The following is a 20,281-nucleotide window of genomic DNA, read 5'->3' as shown; positions in this document are numbered from 1 at the left end:
TTTTCTTCTTTATAACACAACAAGTGGAGGTGTAGTATAGTTTTTAAAAGAAGGGCCTTGTCCTGATTTCTTTCTTTCTTTCTTTGGTTGCCTCTTAAGCCTTCTCTGGTAATAGCCCTGATACGCTAGCCTCTTTGCAAGTGTTCAGTAATGACTTTACGGACAAACGTGATACCACCAAGGGGTAGTTCAGGAAATGCTTATTTATCCAGATGAGTTGAGTGAAGTCATCTACACCTCCCATTTTACACTTAAGCTCTACTTTGTTTCAAAAGGAACTTCCAGATTTTCCCCATGTCTAACGTGTCATCATCCATATCATAATCACTGTATCATATATGTAGCGTGTGTGAAAGAATGGGCTGAATCTGTTTTAGGATCATTCCAAAGTTGGTCTTTTCATTTGTCTCTTTCTAGTAAAATAGTACGTGTAATATGAAAAACACTGTCTAGTTCTTTGAGTTTTCCAGTTTGTATTCTATAAAAACAGGAATCAGGTATAAATTGCTGTATTTTAAAATGGTGATTGTAACAGATAATGGATAGACCATTTACTTATAAAGGTACTTTGAAAGTACCTTCTTATTTTGGTTCAACCCAGCTGCTGTCAAAATGGTCTCTCAGTTTTGATATAACAATAGAGTGCTTTTGTTAAAATAAAATCTAATGTATTTTTGGCATTTTTTTTTCTTCATAGGCTTTGTTTGAATATATCTTTCATCATGAAAATGATGTTAAGACTGTAAGTTTTGAATTCATGCTATTTTCTCTTGTTGTGATTTTCCTGACTTTGGGGATTTTGATTCTGAAATGTTCTATTTCTTACCTTATAAACAGAGGGAATTATTAAAAATTGGAGCATTACTAATACTTTCAAACCCACTGTCAGTTTCAATAGGAAAATTTGTTATAAATATAGAAGTGGTAAGGACTGTGCCTGGTCCATAGAGTATGTAGATATCCATTGAAGAGCAAGATACAGATAATTGAGAATATTGCATAATGTGCTTGTGCTACAGGTTATTTTTCATCCTAATAGTTGGCACTGTTGATCCATTGCTTTCCTGTAGTCCATATAGTGTATTATTATAGGTTTACTCATATGAGTATTTCTGGTTTCTTTGTAATGCACCCCTTCCCCCTCCTTCAACATTTTATGATAGAAAAATTCAAACACACACAAGTAGAGAGAATGATATAAAGTGCCAGTATCACCCATCACCCAGCTTCAGTAATATTCAATCATTTTGGTAGCTTCTTGGGTATATGCATATGACTTCATTTGTTTCACTTTTTACATGCAATATGCAAATGACCAGTTACCTCACAAATTCTGTCAAATTGAACGTAGTTAATTCCGCAGTGTCTGATGATAGTATTTTTCCTCATTTTCTTATTAGTTTAGGGAAAAAGCTTTATAACCATATGTTAAATATTCAGGAAAATAAAAACGTTTTCCTCAGTTGTGTTTTCTATGTGTCAACCACTGTGCTATGTGCTAGGACAACTAATAAAAATATTTTTTTTTCCTGACTCTATAAGCCATGCAATCTAGCTGAGAAAATAAAATTGGCATAATGAAACAAAGCGGCAATTGCCAAGCTGTGAAATTGTCAACAGGTAGCAAAGGGAAAAAAACCCAAAGGGGTGATATTAGTAAAGAGCCACAAAGTCAGTCAGATTTTTTGGGGGAAGGAGGGAAAATAAATGTAAAAAAGTGTAAAAACATGAGCAAGGTATGAAGTGAGAAATAAATTGTCCATCTACTAAGAAATGGGAGCATCAAAGAGACATTTTATTTTTATTTATTTATTTATTTATTTTTTAAAGATTTTATTCATTCATTTGAGACACAGAGATACAGGAGAGAGAGCATGAGCAGGGAGAGAGGCAGAGGGAGAAGGAGAAGCAGGCTCCCCGCTGAGCCAGGAGCCTGATGTGGTGCTCGATCCCAGGACCCCGGGCATGACCTGAGCCGAAGGCAGATGCTTAACCATCTGAGCCACCCAGGCGCCCCCAAAGAGACATTTTAAAGAACGAAGTGGTGGAACATGATGATAGATTAGATGTGGAGGACAGAGGAAAGACACACATCAAATCTGCCTCCTAAAGGTGCTACGAGAAGGATTGTTTTACTAACAGAAATGGGATAATTAAGGAAGGAAGTAGTCAGTTTCTAAGGAAGCTGGGTAATTCACTTGAAGGCATTTTGAGTTTGAAATTGTGACAGACTATCCAAGTGGAAATACCACTGCACGTCTTGGAAGATGTGGTACTAACTGTTGGTGAGAGCCTGCACCCCATACACACAATGTGGAAGTTGTCTGTCACGAAGTGCTAGTGCATGTGGCCATGTAGGGAAGAGAGGAAACCCAGGTTGGAGCAGAAATCATGCCTATTTCTGTAAGTAAGTGGGTTTAGGCCATTTTCACTTAATATAAAGGTGGGCAGAGGCTTTCAATGTGACATGTAAAATCATATAGTTAAACTGTCCTTATAAAGAAACATCCAAATAAAGGAGTCAATCTCTACATAGCATAAAGCTGTATCTTGACTTTTTTTTATTATGTTATGTTAATCACCATACATTACATCATTAGTTTTTGATGTAGTGTTCCATGATTCATTGTTTGCATATAACACCCAGTGCTCCATGCAGAATGTGCCCTCTTCATGTATCTTGACTTTTTGAGGATTAATTCATTTATTGAAGAGACATGTATTCTTTCATCTAAAAATGTCTGAGCCAAGACAGTGTGCCAGCCACTGTTCTAAGGCCTTGAGATCACAGAGTGAAGCAGGCAGACAAAATCTGCCCTTTTGGAGATCATATCCTGGTTGTGCAAGGAATAGAGACAACTAGCAAATTTAGAAACACATCACGGGTCATGGGATAATAAGTACTATGAGAGCAACAGAGCAGGAAACCAGGCAGGGGATTGGACAGTTCTACAGGGGAAGATGCTATTTTGGATGGGGTGGAAGGTGGTCAGTGAAATCCACTCCGAAAAGACACTTAAACAGAGACCTAACAAAGGGGGGCGGACCCTACAGTCTCGTGTAGGAAGAATATGTAAGTCAGAGAGAACTTTAACTGCAAAGGCCCTGAGTGGAGGCACGCTTGGATTGCTCAAGAAACAGTAAGGAGGCCAGGGTGGCTGGAGTGAGGTCTGTGAGGGGAGGAGTTGCAGACAATGGGTTCAGAAAGTAGACAGATTGTACACTGTTTATAGATCATGGTGATGGTGTCTTTATCAATAGATTCATCTTGAGGATGTCGCTCTACATCGTGGCATTGATATAATGGTGTTGAGGAATAGGAACCACATTGAAATAAAATAGGATTTATTCTCTGCACTAACTGAACTTATATACTAAAGATTCTAAGGATTCTAAGGACTCTAAAGAGTCTAACAGACTTTAACCTTTACGTATTATGTGAGTATTTTAGAATGCTTTCACTGTTCTTCATATTCATTGATTGAAAAAAATATGTGAACATCTTAAAATCTTAAAATTTGAAAACGTTAAACAAATAGAGCAGTGACTTTCAAATTTTTTCTTTAAGCAGCACAACCTTTCTCTTCAAATGACATCTCATGCAGACCCTGCTGTATAAAACAGACAAAAGCAGGGCTGCTTGAATTTAAGCAGAAGTAGCAGACCAAGAACACACCCACCAGGACTCCTCCTTACTCCTCCACCACGTGAGCTTCAGCCCCTCAAAGCCTAGGGCTCTTGAGTAGTTCCTAAATCCTACTGTTTCTGCATCACCTGGTGAATTTTAAAATAATGGATTTCTGGATCCGTGCTTGACTTCCTGAATCAGAATCCCCATGGGTATGTCTGGTAAATCTGTTGTTAATAAAAGCTCCACAGGCAATGTGAGTTTTCAGCCAGGATTGGGAACTACTGCTGAAGAATATGGTTTGAAAGGCAATGATTAATAGAAGGCTGGAATGCTAGGCCTTCTAATGTAGGAAAATAGAGCTGGGAGCATGAACAGGACTTGAAGGCCAGAGCTGTGTGTAACAAATGAATAGGAGGGAGTGTGTCTCCTGGCTTAATGGAGGAAGTCCACAAATTAAGAGAAAAGGCACAGCAAAAATGATTGTCAAATAGATCTCAGTAGCAAGGAAGTGATACAAAATTCTGTTTGAGAGCTAAAGTCCCCACCTACAAATTTTATATTTTTATTCTTAGGAACAGTGAAAGACTCCTTAATACTCCAAAACCAGGCAACATTGTTTGCAATTTTTGACTCTTCTTGAAATAGATCCTTATGCTTCATTAAACAACACTGTTGAGAAGATTTGTTTAAAGACTTTCTTAAAGACATTTGATTAGTGAAGAATTTTTAAAAAAATTAAACCAGTAAGCAATAGAATAGTTCACAGATTTGGTTGCATTTATAAAGCAATCACAAAGGATAAAGACTTATTGATTCATATATATCTCTGCACGGTGAACAGAAACAAAACAAAACGAAACATAGAAGGACAACGGAAGGGTGAATTATGTACATGAGCACGATTTAAAAACGTTAGTGTTTGTTAAATAGGAAAAAGCTTATCTGACTTTGTCAGGAAATGTTTTATGGAAATGGAAATGATCCGGTAACAGAAAATTTACACTAGAGAAAATGCCAGTAAACAAGCACATTAGAGATGCACTTTCTAACAGAAAAATGTAAATGAAAGAAATTTTGGACTTGCAATTTTGCATTTATGAAATTTAGGGAGAATGCCGGGAGAGAGTAGAGTAATTGTTATACTGATATATTTTAGATGATATTTTAAATGGTATAATATTTTGGAAAAGAGTATGATAATATAAAACAGATAGCTATAAACATACTTATTCCATTTGTTTCTGTAATTTCCCTTCTCAAGAAATTTCACAAAGAAGTGCTATATTTGCAAAGATGTTCACTGTAGCATTGGTCATAGTAGCAAAACAAACTGGACGATAACCTATATGTTCAATGACAGAACACGAGCTTAGTAAATTATAATACGCTGCATGCCGGGCTTTTATGCAGCCATTAAAAATCATAATTATAAAAATTAGGCAGAAACAGAAAAGTGTTTATAATGTTAAGCCAACAAAGTATACCCTTTAGCACGTACGTTAAATTGAATTATCGGGGCGCCTGGGTGGTTCAGTCGTTAGGCGTCTGCCTTCGGCTCGGGTCATGATCCCGGGGTCCGGGGATCGAGCCCCGCATCGGGCTCCCTGCTCGGCGGGAAGCCTGCTTCTCCCTCTCCCACTCCCCCTGCTTGTGTTCCCTCTCTCGCTGTGTCTCTCTGTCAAATGGATGGATCTTTAAAAAAAAAAAAAAAAAATTGAATTATCACATGTACTAGAAGGTATTACCAACAAATGGAAATAAAAGTATTACAGGGTTGACATCTATTAATTCTACAAATATTTGTTAAATGCCTACATCCTGCCAACAGCTTACATTACAACAGTAAATAAAAAAGCTATTCTTCATGGCACTAATGGAAATTATCCAATTTTACCAAAATTTTATCCATTTTTCCCCAAAATTCTCAATAATGTTATAGCAACTTTTCATTTATAAGTTTAGCTATGGATTAGGAGCAGTGATAAATTTAAATGCTTGTAATTGTATGCTTCTTGTTGTTTTCATCTGCTTACACATATTTTATAGAACATGAAATTAAGCAATTTTTGTTTTTATTTAGGAAAAAGCACAAAGTGTTCATTCCTCTGTTTTCCTTTTATTAATTTATTGATTGGCTTATTCTTTAAACAAGGAATTATTGAGCGCCTGTGTATTGGTGCTGTGATGGATGTGAGCAGTATCGAGTAGGACAGATGCCCTGTATCTGTTTTTTTACTCTTTTATGGGCTCATCACATTAAAGTTCTGGTACGGATCAGCTTGTTCCATTAAGATGTCATTTTAGATTTTTACCACAAATGTTATTTTCTCAATGGAAGAAGGATTTGGGTAATGAGCAGAAAGCATGCATTTGTGCATTTTTTATACCTTTTTTTCCAAACTATGTTTTACAACTGTAGCTGGAAAAAGAAAAGAGAAATTGTCTTTTTAACATGTTGAAGAAATCAGAGGTACTTTTGTATTAGTTACTTTGGGTGGCCTCCAAGTTTCTTTTTCAATAAACTATTTCACACAGATACAGAGAATATTATTGACAAATAGGGAGGGTACTGTGAAGTCGTACTTAAATGTTAAGAATGAAATTGATCTTCCATGGAAAACTATACTTCTGTCTTTCCATTCCTAATGCTTTTTCCATTTGTGTGGGCAATATTAACAAAACTAAGTGCCATGTGGGGTGGTGATTCTGTATTTGTCTACAGACAAATCTGGAGGATACTGTAGGTAACTAGAGAGAATATTCTGAAGTGATAAGTAAAGTTAATTTATGGAAAACTGTACTTCTGCCTTTGAGTTCTTATTAACTCTCTTCCCTCCTCACTTGTGCCTTTTGGGGTGATATTGGCAATACTGGCAAAATTGAAGTGGCATGTGGGCTGATTCTGGGATCTTCATTTCCATATGCTCCTTAATCATCCTAAAGTTGTTGCAGCTATAACAACAGCTAAAGGATGGCTGGTTTTTAAAAAATATTAGTGGTGGGAGCACTGATACTTAGAAATACACTGGGACACTTGGTTGGGTGTATTCACAAACATTATGTAGTCTAGATCTGCCAAGGTCCCCTCTCCTTATGGACTTTTATAAACTTATGGCTTTTATATGACATTCTAGGCCTTCATTAATATCTAGATATTAGATTGATTAAATCATTCAAAGATTCTTAAATATTATGTAGTCATTTATTTTTAAACATTGGAAAAGACTTTAAAGAAATATACATCTGTCATTACTTTAACATTTTAAAATGTTAATAGCTTTTCATTATGAATCTTATTACTATGACAGTTTTGTTTGGCTCTTAAGTTATTTTCAATATAAGTCAGAAATAAGGAGTAGAATTAATTCAATCAACACATCATTCCTAAGTGCCTCTTAACAGCATAGATACATATCAGAACAACAGAGATGTGTAAGAAGGGGTGCCTGTCCTCAGGGAACTTAAGGCCCATTTGAAATGGTCACAAATAGTTTTGTCTAGTGAATCCTCAGTGTTCATATGATGAATGATCACTAAAATGTATATTTTTTTTTACAATTTTTATTCTATATCAACAATTCATGGTAATTTCCTTAATCAGTTCAGCACAAACATAGCGTCTTACGTAGGAAGACTTGTTTTAGGACCATAAGCAAAATCGGCAGCCTGTAATAAGTGCTAAATCTAACCTTGGGCAATTAGAATATGTGACAAATTTAGAGTGACATATTTTTCTGAAAACTAGAAGGTCTGTTATATTAAATAGGAGAGTGAATATGATCTATCTGCTGGAAGAGTTCTTTATAAATATTAATTTAAAATTAATATGTTCAGATATTTACAATGCAGTCCTGAATTGAGCTGTTCGAAAATATGGTTTTCCAGTATTTTCAGAGATAATGCTAATGAAAGTTATACTTTTTCCCCGCATTTTTTTGCTTCCACTTTTATTTCTGGCTTGGGGAAAAAGGAAAATAAGCATATGAAAGTAGTGTGTGGCTTGTTTTTAATTCCCATAGCTTTCAAATAGAGGTGTTGATTTTTTCAGGTCCATTAGAACATCAGGGTGGTGACATCACATCTTTATAAGGAGTTTGCATATTTAGAAGTCTCCCCTGGAGCAAGAAGAGATGGGGAAACACAAGGAAAAGTTATTAATTCTGCGGTAGGAGATCGAAGGAACTCATCTGGCTTGCATTTCAGGAAAGAGTTCATATTAAGACATGGACAGTAATATGGGATATATTCTGAGCTAATAGAACTGAAATCTGAGAGTTACTTTAACTATTGAATATCATGGTTATACTAACATTGGCTAAAAAATAAGAGCTTTCTAACCTTGAGAGAAAGAATAAATATAATAAAACATGAGAATTCTCTTTTAACTAATAACCCGAGTTTTTATTCACCAGATCTTCACCTGAGCTTCAAATTTGTGTAAAGATGGATTGCTTTCCTTTTTGTCCAAAAGGTTTCCACTTCTTCTGTATAAAATCCTAATTCCTATTTAGTCATCTCATGTCTGATCTCGAATAAACACTAGAAAGAACAGCCTAGAAGACATTAGAGAGAAAGGGATAAACATATGTAAAATAAGAAAGCAGCTCAGAAGATCTTTTTCAGTCTGCAGCAAAGGTGAGTCTGACCCTCAGCATCACTAGATGTGAGCTGGGGTCAGAATGATAGAATAGTGGTGGTGGAAGACAATGGATATCCAAGTCCCTTTGCTCTTTTGACGCTTCATGATCCTGTTCTCTAGACCTCCTTCTCTCTGCTTACTTGCTCTTTCTCTATTTCTCTACATCTGTCTTCAAGTGGGGCCTGCAGTTGTTCCTGGCTGACACACCAAAGGCTTGGCTGCCACTGAGTTTAGAGGCACTTTGAATCATTGGACGGTAGATAAAGGGTGGGGAGAGCATACAACTTAGGGGATTTTTTAATATCCATTTTGTGCCTTGTATATTAAAATTGTATTCTAATATATTGTACATCTGCTTTTCTTTGATCCGTTTTTACTATTCATCTGCTGCCAGCCCTCCGGTCTGGAACTGATTATTTAGGGAAAATTGGTGGAGCCATCTGGAAACATGAGCAACTTGAGTTTCTGTCTGATTTCTAATGCATGTTTTGATTGATGCTAATTATACGGTTTATTTCATTATTTATTGTTTCTGTTCATTGTTCGAAAAGAAAATCCTAATCCAAAATGAATTGTTTTGAAAGGCTTTGGACTTGGCTGCCCTTTCCACAGAGCACTCTCAGTACAAGGACTGGTGGTGGAAAGTGCAGATTGGAAAATGTTACTACAGGTAAAATTTTGAGTATTTGTGAAGGGCTTAGACATGGTGGCATATTTTAGAGTCTCAACCCTGATCGTTACTTTTTTTCTGGGTCGATTTCCTTGGGAAGAAATGAGAACTATGTCTTTGACTTAGGTGAGAAAGCATTTAAACATGGTAGCACTAAGAACTGATACCTTTGGAATAATAAAATGGTAGTGCTGGGCATAGGAAACTCTGAGACCATCAGATCCAACACCCCTTTTCAGATGAGGAAGCTGAGGCCAGAGAGAGCCTGGGATTTGCATCAGGAACTACTTAGTGAAAGACTAGTTAGTAACGGACCTGTTGGATCTGAGTCTGTTGACTCCCATTCCCCTTCTCCAGCTCTCAAGTCTTTTTATGTCCCCTGATGCCTCCCATCCGTAAAGTGCTTCCCAGCTGAGAGCTTCCTTGTCCACATGTTACATTGTCTCACTTAAATCTCATAGCACCTGGAGGTAGTTGCTATTATCATTAGCTCTTTGTCCAGATGATAAAAATTGAGCCTCAGAAAGATAAAGTGACTAGTCCAAAGTCACACAGCCTGTAAGTGGCAGAACAAGAATTTGAGCTTAGCTTTCTGATGCCAGTTATCTTACTACTTGCACAATTCTAGTGTTTCTCTAGGATCTGAATATTCTTATATTAATTCACTTAATGTTTAAACACATTTTTTTGGAGGTAGGGAGAGTGCACACGCAAGCAGGGGTGGGGCAGAGGGTGAGACTCTTCAAGTAGATTTCCCACTGAGCATGGAGCCCCACACAGGGCTCGATCTCATGACCCTGAGACCATGACCTGAGCTGAAATCAAGAGTCAGATGCCTAACTGACTGAGCCACCCAGGCGCCCTTAAACACATTTTTAAGCAAATTAATTGAGAGGTCAGAAAAGTTGTAATTAATTTTATGAATATTATACAGCAACTAGTAAATGAGATCTAAAACGTGTTGCCTGGTATTGAAATGCATTTGGAGCATTTGAAAAATAGAGACAAACGGGCAATTGTATTTTATAAATATAAATACATCTTTTAGTATTCAAAACAAGGTAGACCAGTTACTGTCAGCATCCTTTAGTACTTATGAACTTTACTTATCAAACACTGTGAGGAAAAGGAAATATATAAATGGAATGAAAAGGATGCTTATTCTTTTTTGGTTGAAATTAAGACTACTTTCCACTTAGATATTTTACATAGAACTTAAGTGTTTTTTCTGTTAGGCTGAGGAAGTAGTTTCTACTAAAAGGTAATTTTATAGCATTATACCATTAAACTTTTATGAATATAATTTCTGAAGGCAAGCTTGAAATCTGAGCTTCTAAACAAATCTTAAGAAATCTTTAATAATTAAAGAAAAGCATAATTTGGATTCCTTTTGCCATCTGTATAAGATGGCATTTAAATGAATGTACCTTGCCATATTAATCACTGTTCTCCTCTGTCCCTTAATAGCCTCTCATCTTTAGTATGTGCTCAGCACTCCTGCATTCACTGACTCACTAAACTATTTAACGAGCCAGGCACAGGGGTTACAAATATTTATTAGATAGTCCTTCCTTCATATGGTTTACAGTCCAATGGGGGAGAGAGGACAGTAAACCATCATAAGCATGGCTCCCACTGTGATAGAAGCAAGTGCAGGAAGCTCAGAGAAAGAGCTCCTAACTTGGACTGGAGAGGTCAAGGATGGAGCCCCAATTGACTTGTGTCTCTTGCCCCTGACTGGTAAATCCTGCCAGTTCTTTGTCTACAGTAGCTCCCTACTGCCCCATTCCCACTCCAATGCCTGAATTCTGACTTTCGGTTTTTTTGAATTGTTCCATTAGCTTCTTATCTGGGTTCTCTGCCCCCCTCCCAAATCCTTCTTATATACTACCATCAGAATAACTGTTATGAAAAAACAGCTCCTGTTGAATTCTTTGACTAATCTCCACTACCTCTAGGATAAAGTCTGCATTTTAAGTGTGGCATGTCTGATCTTGTCCCAGTCCATGCTTGCCCCTCTCACTCCCTTCTCCCATTACTTATTGTGTCCTTCTTTCCAGTTAAACCAAACAACTCAGCATTCCCCTCCCATGCTGTGCACTCTGCTGTGTGTCTGTGCAGATAGTTTGCTTCCATCTGAGATGTACACCCCCCACCCCACCCTGTCTAGCTCTCAAAATCTTGCCTGTCACTTCCTCCCTGAAACTATCTTGGTTCACTCCTCCTCTGTGCTCTGAAAGCACTTTTTTTTTTTTTTATTAGCCATAATATGTTTCCATTTATTTGTGAACATGTTTTGTTCCATTCTTATTGGTGCCTTTAGGACATGTTTGTGATCTTCATTTTTGCGTCATGAAATGTGCATGCGTTGGTGCTTGACAATATTTACTGAATTAAATTGGAGAGAAAAAGTTGGCAGTCGGTGGGGTTATCTTGGGACTTTGACTCTCTGATATTGGCTTGTATTCATGAACTTGACTGATATTTTCCTTATTCCTAGACTTTCTTTGTACGTGGCCCACTTAATTCCTTTGCAGAAGAACCCATGTGGTTATTCCTTTTTGATAGTATTAGAAGAAGTTATCTCTTGAGGATGCAGTAATAAAAAAATGTATGACCCATCCTTCCTTCCTTTGGTTTCCAGGGTAGCTAAATGGCTTTGATTGCTCTTTTTTGTTTTTTTAATTTGTTTATCTTTCCATCACCATTGTTTAAAAAAATCTATTTGTTTTCATATTATTGTTTTATATGTATCTTATAGGATTATATTGTAATCCCTTTTAAATCATTTTTGGGAAGAGACATCATAGTAGATAAAAATACACAGACTCTCATGGATAATTAAGTGTGGCTGAACTTCAGCCACATGCTTAAGATTTGAATGCTCAGTTGAAGCTTTATATAGAACTATGCTGTTTTTCAGAACTTGAGAGTTCTTTGATAACATTTTGTGAATACTCCTGGTAAAAGTTGTGGGAGCTTTGGGGGGGGGGGCTTCTGCCATTTCACACATTCTAACTTTAGGGTAGTTTGGGGGGTCCCTTTTAACCCCATTAATCCTACATCTCCCTACAGCTGCTCGGGTGTCGCCACACCAGTGCTCGAGGCTTAGACAACCAGCTAGAAGGTCCGAGTTCTTCTGTCAAGGCTCCGAATGAAAGTAGCACAGTGGAACATCCTGTGAAATACTCATTTCGCAAAATGAAAGCATCATCAAGTGCCTAAGCAGCTCTTAGCTGGCTAGGGATGAGTAGTTAGGAGAAAACCCGACAGATCTAGAACAGGCTGAAGTGTGCTTTAATGACTGACTGAGCTTTAATGCTCTAATGATTGAATCAGTAGTAATAAAATGGTCCCTGGGCAGAAGAAATGGGGCTGATATCAGGACAGTTGTAGTTAGGCAAGGAACAACTCTCAAATCTGTAGACTGGGACAGTCTGTATCAGGTACGAAGATAAAAGAAAAGAAAATGTTTCTAGAATCATAAAATGGTAAAACTATATCACCCAAGAAGCAATTACTACTTACATCAAAACTGTTTAAAAAGGGCTTTAAAAATGGGCCTTTGTTGGGGCGCCTGGGTGGCTCAGTCGTTAAGCGTCTGCCTTCGGCTCAGGTCATGATCTCAGGGTCCTGGGATCGAGTCCCGCATCGGGCTCCCTGCTCAGCGGGAAGCCTGCTTCTCCCTCTCCCTCTCTCCCCTGCTTGTGTTCCCTCTCTCGCTGTCTCTCTCTCTCTGTCAAATAAATAAAATGTTAAAAAAAAAAAAATGGGCCTTGGTCTCAGAGTAGATGATGTTTTCAGAGAAATGCCATCCCTAAGTTCTTCCAATAAAATGGAGACCCAGAGCGTTTACTCAGGTCACCTGTTGTATGTCCAGCTGATGATAAGCTCTTTGGGTGGTAAACTGATGTGCCCTGGCTCGATGGCAGCTCTGTTAGTCCTGCTGTGTCCAGGCTGCAGACAGACTTGTGACACACCACTGGAGGGTTACATGGACAGTGAACATGGGAAATAGGCAACTTTGTGCTCAACTAGATCAACATGATGCTGATAATTTCTATGTGTGTATGACATTAGCTTCTTTAGTACATGCTTACTCTTAGAGATAGAAATGTGATTTGTCTCTATTCATATCCCCAGTGTGTGAATAAGTGCTGTAGTATTTATTTTTAAGTTGAATGTCTCATTTTTAAAATGGCTGTTCTTAGGTTAGGAATGTATCGTGAAGCAGAAAAACAGTTTAAATCAGCCCTGAAGCAGCAGGAAATGGTAGATACATTTCTCTACTTGGCAAAAGTAAGTAAGTATTCTTGCCTGGAGTGAAATCTGTCTTCTCAAAATAAATGTTCAAATTCTGGCCAATATATACGGAGAGTTGCCAGTTTCTTCAGGAATAGTTGGCAAGTTAATGTGCTCAGACTTATTTTTCTTTATAGCGAGTGGAAAAGTGAGAACATATGGAGGGTAACTGTCTCAGGAGAAATTGATTGCCACGAAAAAGAAGAAAACCCCTTTGAAAGATTGCCCATTAGAGCAGAAGAAACTGCCACGGGCTTATTACCATCCCCGTGGGTAACGGGCCCCAGAGAGGCCTTCTTTTCTACAGCATGCCTGTCTCCCACCTAAGCAGACTGCAGAGAACCGGAGTTGTTTTTATGTAGGTCCTTGGCTTCTTGGCTCTGCCATAATAACAAAGACAGTATTTCCCCTTGACTGAACACCTATTCAGGAGAAGGTATTATATCCGGTCTGTTCTACCCACAGGTGAATTTAAGCCTCATAGCCACCCCCCGCAAGGTAGATTTGTTACATTTCCTTTGTACTCTTAGGACAGTGGAGATTTAAAGAGGCTAAGTAGGATTTTCAGGGTCACTTGGCTGTTCAGAGCCAGCACTCCAACGCAGGTCTTCCTCCTCACTGTCCCATACTGCCCCCCACAACCACAGCGGAAGTGAAGGGCCACCAGAATTTTCAGAAAAAGTTACTTCTTGGCCCTCGCCAGGGCTACTTGAAGCATCTGATGAAGTGCTGGTTAGGACATCATATTGCTGTATCTTGACTAATTTTTTAAAATTAAAAAGTGTGCGAAAGGGGGTTGAAAAGAAGAGCTATAAACGGAAATGCCACTACTTCCTAAATATGGCTTTATTAAGAATTTGCACACTAAAAAAGAAACAAAGTGAAAGTTACACTCTATAAACTTACGGTGCTAAATAATCTTGATCTGTTTACCGTAGTTTTCCATCTTCTGTACATTATATATAAAATCTAAAATTCTTAAAGAAGTTTCTAAGCATCACAGTAGACTTTTAAACTTTTCAGATACCTTGAAATTAAAACTCAGGTCACACTATTTGGCTGTCATCTTCTTAACTGATAATCGCCAGGTGTTTTAAAAAAATGTGCTTTTTAACTATTTTGTTGAATACATGGTTTGACATATTTTTCCATAAATTGATTTTCTTAAACCTATTATTGCCTACATGACTGTCTCAAAGTAAAATTTGCTTATTTTCTTTAATATATGAAAGAATAATTGCTATGAAATAGAGATCAATCTGATTGAGGAACAGTATTATTTCTGAAAATATTGGATTAATTTTTTAAAAATTAAATGTTTTATATTACTTGATATATTTTGTTGTATTTTAAAAAGCAGTTCAATGGTGTATAAAGTAAAAGTTGAAATATTTTCATCCATACCTCTCCCTTTAATCTCATACTTTAGCATCAAACACTATAAACAGTTTTTCTGTGGATCCATTTGGGCCTTCTTCAAAGCACAGTCTATTTGAAAAGAAATAGAGGATCCAAGATCATGAAGAAAAAATGTCATAATCTTATGTTTCCATGCGTAAAACTGTAATTCCCTATTTTAGAAATTCCCATGAAGTATATGATTTATTTATGCTAATGTTCTAATTGCTAATTAAGTGGAAGCCATCAAGTGCTAACTTTCTCAACCCCCTGGCCCCATTCCTCACAAATCTGTTCCTCCTCTATTTCCGAGGGACCTTTTCCAAAACCAGCTTCTCCACGGGCTCTCCACTGCTGCTCTTTCTCAGACCTTCTTGTTCGTTGGTCCTCCCCTCCTTCTCCTGTGTCTCCAACTTCGATCTCCTAATTGGTTTCTTTGTGCCCGCTTACAGACATACTCCCGTCTGTTCTATCCTAAACAGATTTTCCCTCATTCCTTTCTTATTGAGTTACTGCTCAATCTCTAAGGCGATAGCAAGCCTACAATGAGCGTTTATTGAAGGAATAAATGAGTGGATGCTTCATATATGACATGTGAAGATAAAACTAACATCACTATTGAAAATTAATCCACATTTCTGAAAACTTTTTACTTGTCATATCTAGGAGATAGTCTGTTACTAAGCAATAATTACAAACTTGTCATAACAAATACTGTTATTTTAAGAACCAGTACTTTTATTGAAGTGTATCTTGGTTTTAGGTTTATATCTCATTGGATCAACCAGTGACAGCTTTAAATCTTTTCAAACAAGGCTTAGATAAGTTTCCAGGAGAAGTAACCCTACTTTGTGGAATTGCCAGGATCTATGAGGTAAGACTTATATTATTCAAAAAGTTGGTGTGAAATTGAGGTTATATGCAACTTAAGTAAGTTCATAGGCCCTTGGGATCCTAGCAAGGAGAACAATTTGTAAAATTATGATAACTGGCCTGTGGTTTACTAACAGAGTAAGAGATTTTAGTGTATGCATTTAGTCAAACTAAGTTTTTATTATGATGTATTTCAAACATACAGAAGAGTAAGGAGCGTGGTATGAGATAGGGATTTAAATGAGTTTCCCACTACAGATAGCTATTTGTCTGGGGTGCCTGGGTGGCTCAGTCAGTTGAGCATCTGCCTTCAGCTCGGGTCATGATCCTGGGGTCCTGGGATCAAGCCCCGTGTCGGGCTCCCTGCTTAGTGGGGAGCCTGCTTCTCCCTCTCCCCAACCCCACCCCCTGCTTGTGCTCTATCTCTCTCTCTCAAATAAATAAAATCTTAAAAAAAAAAAGATAGCTATTTGTCCAGCACATCTATTGATCCTTCTCCCAAGGTCTGTAATGTCAAATATCAACTTTTTTTTTTTTCTATGTATAGTCAATATGTTTTGGGGGCTTTCTATTCTTTTGGTCTGTTTGTCTATCCTTGTACCAGTATTATACCATCTTAATTACTACAGTCTCACATACTACCTGGTATGGTTCTTTATCAAGAATGTTTTGTCTATTTTGGGCTTTTACCTATTCTTACAAATTTTAGAATCATGTTGTCAAATTCCATGGAGAGCCCCATTGAGGTACCCTTCCCACTGCCTAATTACTATAGCTTTACAGTAATTCCTGATCTCAAGTTGGACAAATTCTACCGCCTACTTTTCTTCACAGCTGGTTATTTTTGGCCCTTTGCTCTTCCATATTGATTTTAGGATTGACTTATCATGAACCATTAAAAATCAAAACAATTCCTACAGGCATATTGATTGGAATTGCATTGAATATATGAATGATGGGGGTGGGAGGGCTGCCTTTCTTCCCACTCTTCATCATGGTAAAATTCTCCATTTATTTAGGTCTTCTTCAGTGAATATTTTATAATTATCTCCATGAAGATGTTATATTGGGGGTCCCCAAAACCACCCTGCGTTTCAATGATTAGAAGGACTCAGGACTCAGCATTCAGTCATCCTCACAGCTAAGATTTATACCAAAAGGCTATAAAGCAAACTCCGTAAAGGGCAAAGGTACATGGGTCAAAGTTCAGAGGAAATCAGGCACACAAGCTTCTAGGAGTTGTCCCCTAGTGGAATCACACAGGACACACTTTAGACTTCTTCCAACAAGTTGTGACAACATGTGTGAAGCACTGTCCATCAGGGAAGCTCATGAAAGACTTGGTACTCAAGGTGATTCCTAGGGGTTGGTCATATGGGCACCTTCTGCCTACCATGTACCCAAATCCCAGACTCCGAGACATAAAGCAGGTATTCAGGCACCACATCAGCTTTTCGCACCACACAAAAAGTTTAGGTGTGTGAGCCCCTCTTATCATTTGAGGGAAGTTTTTCTTTTTTAATTAACATATATATGTATTACTTGTTTCAGGGGTACAGGTCTGTGATTCATCAGTCTTACACAATTCACTGCACTCACCATAGCACATACCCTCCCCAGTGTATATCACCCAGCCACCTCATCTCTCCCACCCCCCCCCACTCCAGCAGGAAGTTTTATATCAATATAGGGAACCCACCAATTTCTCAGATGCCAGCCAGGGACCAACCTTACAAGCAGGCCTTTCTAAGAATAGCAGTTTTCGGTCTGTTACACTCTTTCCTGCAGAGATCCATCCCGAGGTTTAACTGTGGATGGAATCCTTTTTTTCTATCGTATTTTCTATTTGACTATTTCTGGTAAGTAGAAATACATTAATTTATTATTATTATTATTATTATTATTATTTTAAGATTTTATTTACTTATTTGACAGAGAGAGACACAGCGAGAGAGGGAACATAAGCAGGGGGAGTGGGAGAGGGAGAAGCAGGCTTCCCGCCAAGCAGGGAGCCTGATGCGGGGCTTGCTCCCAGGATCCTGGGATCATGACCTGAGCCGAAGGCAGACGCTTAACTGACTGAGCCACCCAGGCGCCCCCACATTAATTTTTTAAAGTTCATTTGATACTAGAAAACAGGCCTAATACTGGGGTGCCTGGGTGGCTCAGTCAGTTAAGCATCTGCCTTTGGCTCAGGTCATGATCCCAGGGTCCTGCGATCAAGCCCCATGTTGGGCTCCCTGCTCAGCAGGGAGTCTGCTTTTCCTCTCCCTCTGCCCTTCTCTCCTGCTCATGCTCTCTCTCAAATAAATTTTAAAAATCTTCAAAAAAAAGAAAATAGGCCTAATACTCAAATTTTTAAGTTTTAATACCTTATCCTTAAATTCTCTTAGATTTTCTAAGTAAATAAAATAGTCATTATCTGCAAACACAGTTTTATCTCTTCGTCTCAGTTATTTTGCCACTTAATAAAAAAATCTTATTGTTTAGGACTTCCAGTACAATACTGACAAGAAGCATCTCTGTTCTTAAATTCCTTGAAATTCTAGGTACAATATTTTAAAATTATTTTGTTAGGAAAAGAGTGGAAGATATTAATAGTTGCTATATCTGGGTAATAGTATATGAATGAACTTTTATTTTCTTTTTCATACTTTCTGTATTTTCCAGATTTTCTGTCATGAACTTGCATTCCTTTTAAAATGAAAATCAAATTTTATTTTTAAATTGTCTAGAAATACTGTTTCCCCTCTTGAAATATAATTCTGATAAACACAGAAGCAGAAGGCTTTGATCATTCAATAAAAATAAAATACTGTATTTGTATCTCTGTATCTGTCCTTGTGTGACCTTAAATTGAATATGAACAAAATTTTGACCAAGAAGCTTAAGAAATAGAACTGTGGTATTCATACAGAGCAGTGCCTGCCTCAATATGATCAGAGCTCTCTGACCTTTAAGCTCCACCTTCTGCCCATTTCAGTCCTTCTTCTCAGGCAGAAAGCACTGGCAGAAAGAGCTAGACATCTATGGAATCTTTGATGGTTGCTGGTTGGAAGAATTCCTGCCAACCTTCTGTTACAGTCACTCTGCCTGAGACAGGGAGTAGACCCTTAACAGCTCCCTTCATCCTTCCGTTCTCAGGGTCTGACCAGGACTTGAAGGACCATATCCTTTTAGAAGTCTACAGGGGAAGGTTTGGGGAGAAAAGTAGAATTGGAGTTGGCTCTCAAAGTGGAGAAGAAAGCATCCAAGTTGTGGGAACAATTTATCATCCACAGAAAGCATGATCAAGGACTAAGTGCAAATTTAAAGTAGTGAGACACAGTATTTCCCCTTGAATCTAACTGCTAATTTCCCTTGTGCCAAAGTTTACCATACGAAGACAGATTTCCAGTGTATTCCTTTTCTCTTTATGTGACAGTAAATTTGGAGTTACTTAGTAAAGTTTATCCCTTAGCATTGCAGCCTACAATACATATGCCTTAGGGATTTTTGTATGTACATCAGACTTCCCTGGAGGGAGCCTCTTCCTTTATATTCTTTTTTATTTATCACATTCATTTTGATCTTATATCTTTTCAGTGTTTTCCCGTTTTAAAACGAACATGTTGTGCTGCCTAGTGTGCATTGCTTATTGTTTAAAATGATTTATTCTTGCTAAATTTGGTGGTGGTTTTAATTGTTCTTGAGGAATTCTGTTTATCCATTCAAAAGGCAGGTCTCTGAACTGTTCTTTGTTGAAGATATTTGAAATTAGAAATGTTACCCTAGAAGAGATTATTCTAGTAGTCCTTGAAGTTTCCTGTGTGTTCAAGTAACTTTAGGAAAGGTTGAGAAGGGTGGCCTGTCCTCTGCCTACTGAATCAGATATCCTGGAAGGCAGGACTCAGGCAATTATTTGTATGTTTGAGCTCACTAGGCGTTTCTGACATATAACAGAGTTTGAGAACCACTGCAACATTCACCTCAAGCTATTTGCAGTTTTATTTTAAATAACTTAAATTATAGTGTTTTGTGAATTTGTTCCAAAATAACCACTATCAACATCACTTAAATGATACCATAGTTATTTATATACTTGAGGTGACATTTATAGATTTGAAAATATTTTTTAAATCTACATTAACAAAATTTATTCTAGAGTTACTATAATTTAAACAATTCTGATGCAGGAATGGATTAAAGGAGCAAAATAGAGTCTATGTATGTTCATACATATGACAATTTACAATGTTCTAAAGACTGCCTATTTAACCAATTGGATTATTAGATTATTTAAAAAAAATAGAGCTGGAGGAATAATGATTTCTTATACTAAAAGAGTCTATTACTACCAGATGACTCACAGATTTAAAACCATGAAAGTTCCAGAAAAAAGACACAGATGAATTATTTGTATAAACTTGGAATAGGAAGACCTTTCTAAGTGTGATAGAAAGTCGAAAGCCATAATAGAAAAGACTGAATTTGAGAAGATAAAAGTTAAATTTTCTATAGAGTTAAATAAGTGTTCTATAAAGTTAAATTTTCAATAAAAACAAATAGAAATAAAACCAAAACAAACAGTATAAAAATTTCCAACGGGGAAAATATTTGCCATACCTGAGACAGACAAAAGACTACTTTTAATTTCCTCAATCTATACATTGCTTAAAAGTTGCTGGGGGCGCCTGGGTGGCTCAGTTGGTTAAGCGACTGCCTTCGGCTCAGGTCATGATCCTGGAGTCCCTGGATCGAGTCCCGCATCGGGCTCCCTGCTCGGCAG

General features: G+C 37.6%; 1 protein-coding gene across 3 annotated transcripts in view; it reads left to right on the top strand.

The window, feature by feature from the left end:
* Positions 1–20,281, top strand: part of TTC8 (tetratricopeptide repeat domain 8) — a 54,642-nt gene that overhangs the window by 22,406 nt on the left and 11,955 nt on the right. For 2 of the 3 annotated variants that reach the window (XM_081830079.1, XM_081830080.1), the window contains 4 exons: positions 698–742; positions 8,855–8,940; positions 13,152–13,239; positions 15,404–15,514. In XM_081830079.1, coding sequence (XP_081686205.1) covers positions 698–742; positions 8,855–8,940; positions 13,152–13,239; positions 15,404–15,514 — 330 coding nt within the window. Of the gene's footprint in view, positions 1–697; positions 743–3,261; positions 3,335–8,849; positions 8,941–13,151; positions 13,240–15,403; positions 15,515–20,281 lie in introns of all 3 variants that reach the window. The other variant, XM_081830081.1, reaches the window with a different exon arrangement.

Source organism: Leptonychotes weddellii, chromosome 9 (assembly GCF_054177405.1).
Source record: "Leptonychotes weddellii isolate Sample4059 chromosome 9, ASM5417740v2, whole genome shotgun sequence".
Classification (NCBI taxonomy): Eukaryota; Metazoa; Chordata; class Mammalia; order Carnivora; family Phocidae; genus Leptonychotes; species Leptonychotes weddellii.
This window is presented reverse-complemented; position numbering and strand designations above follow the sequence as displayed.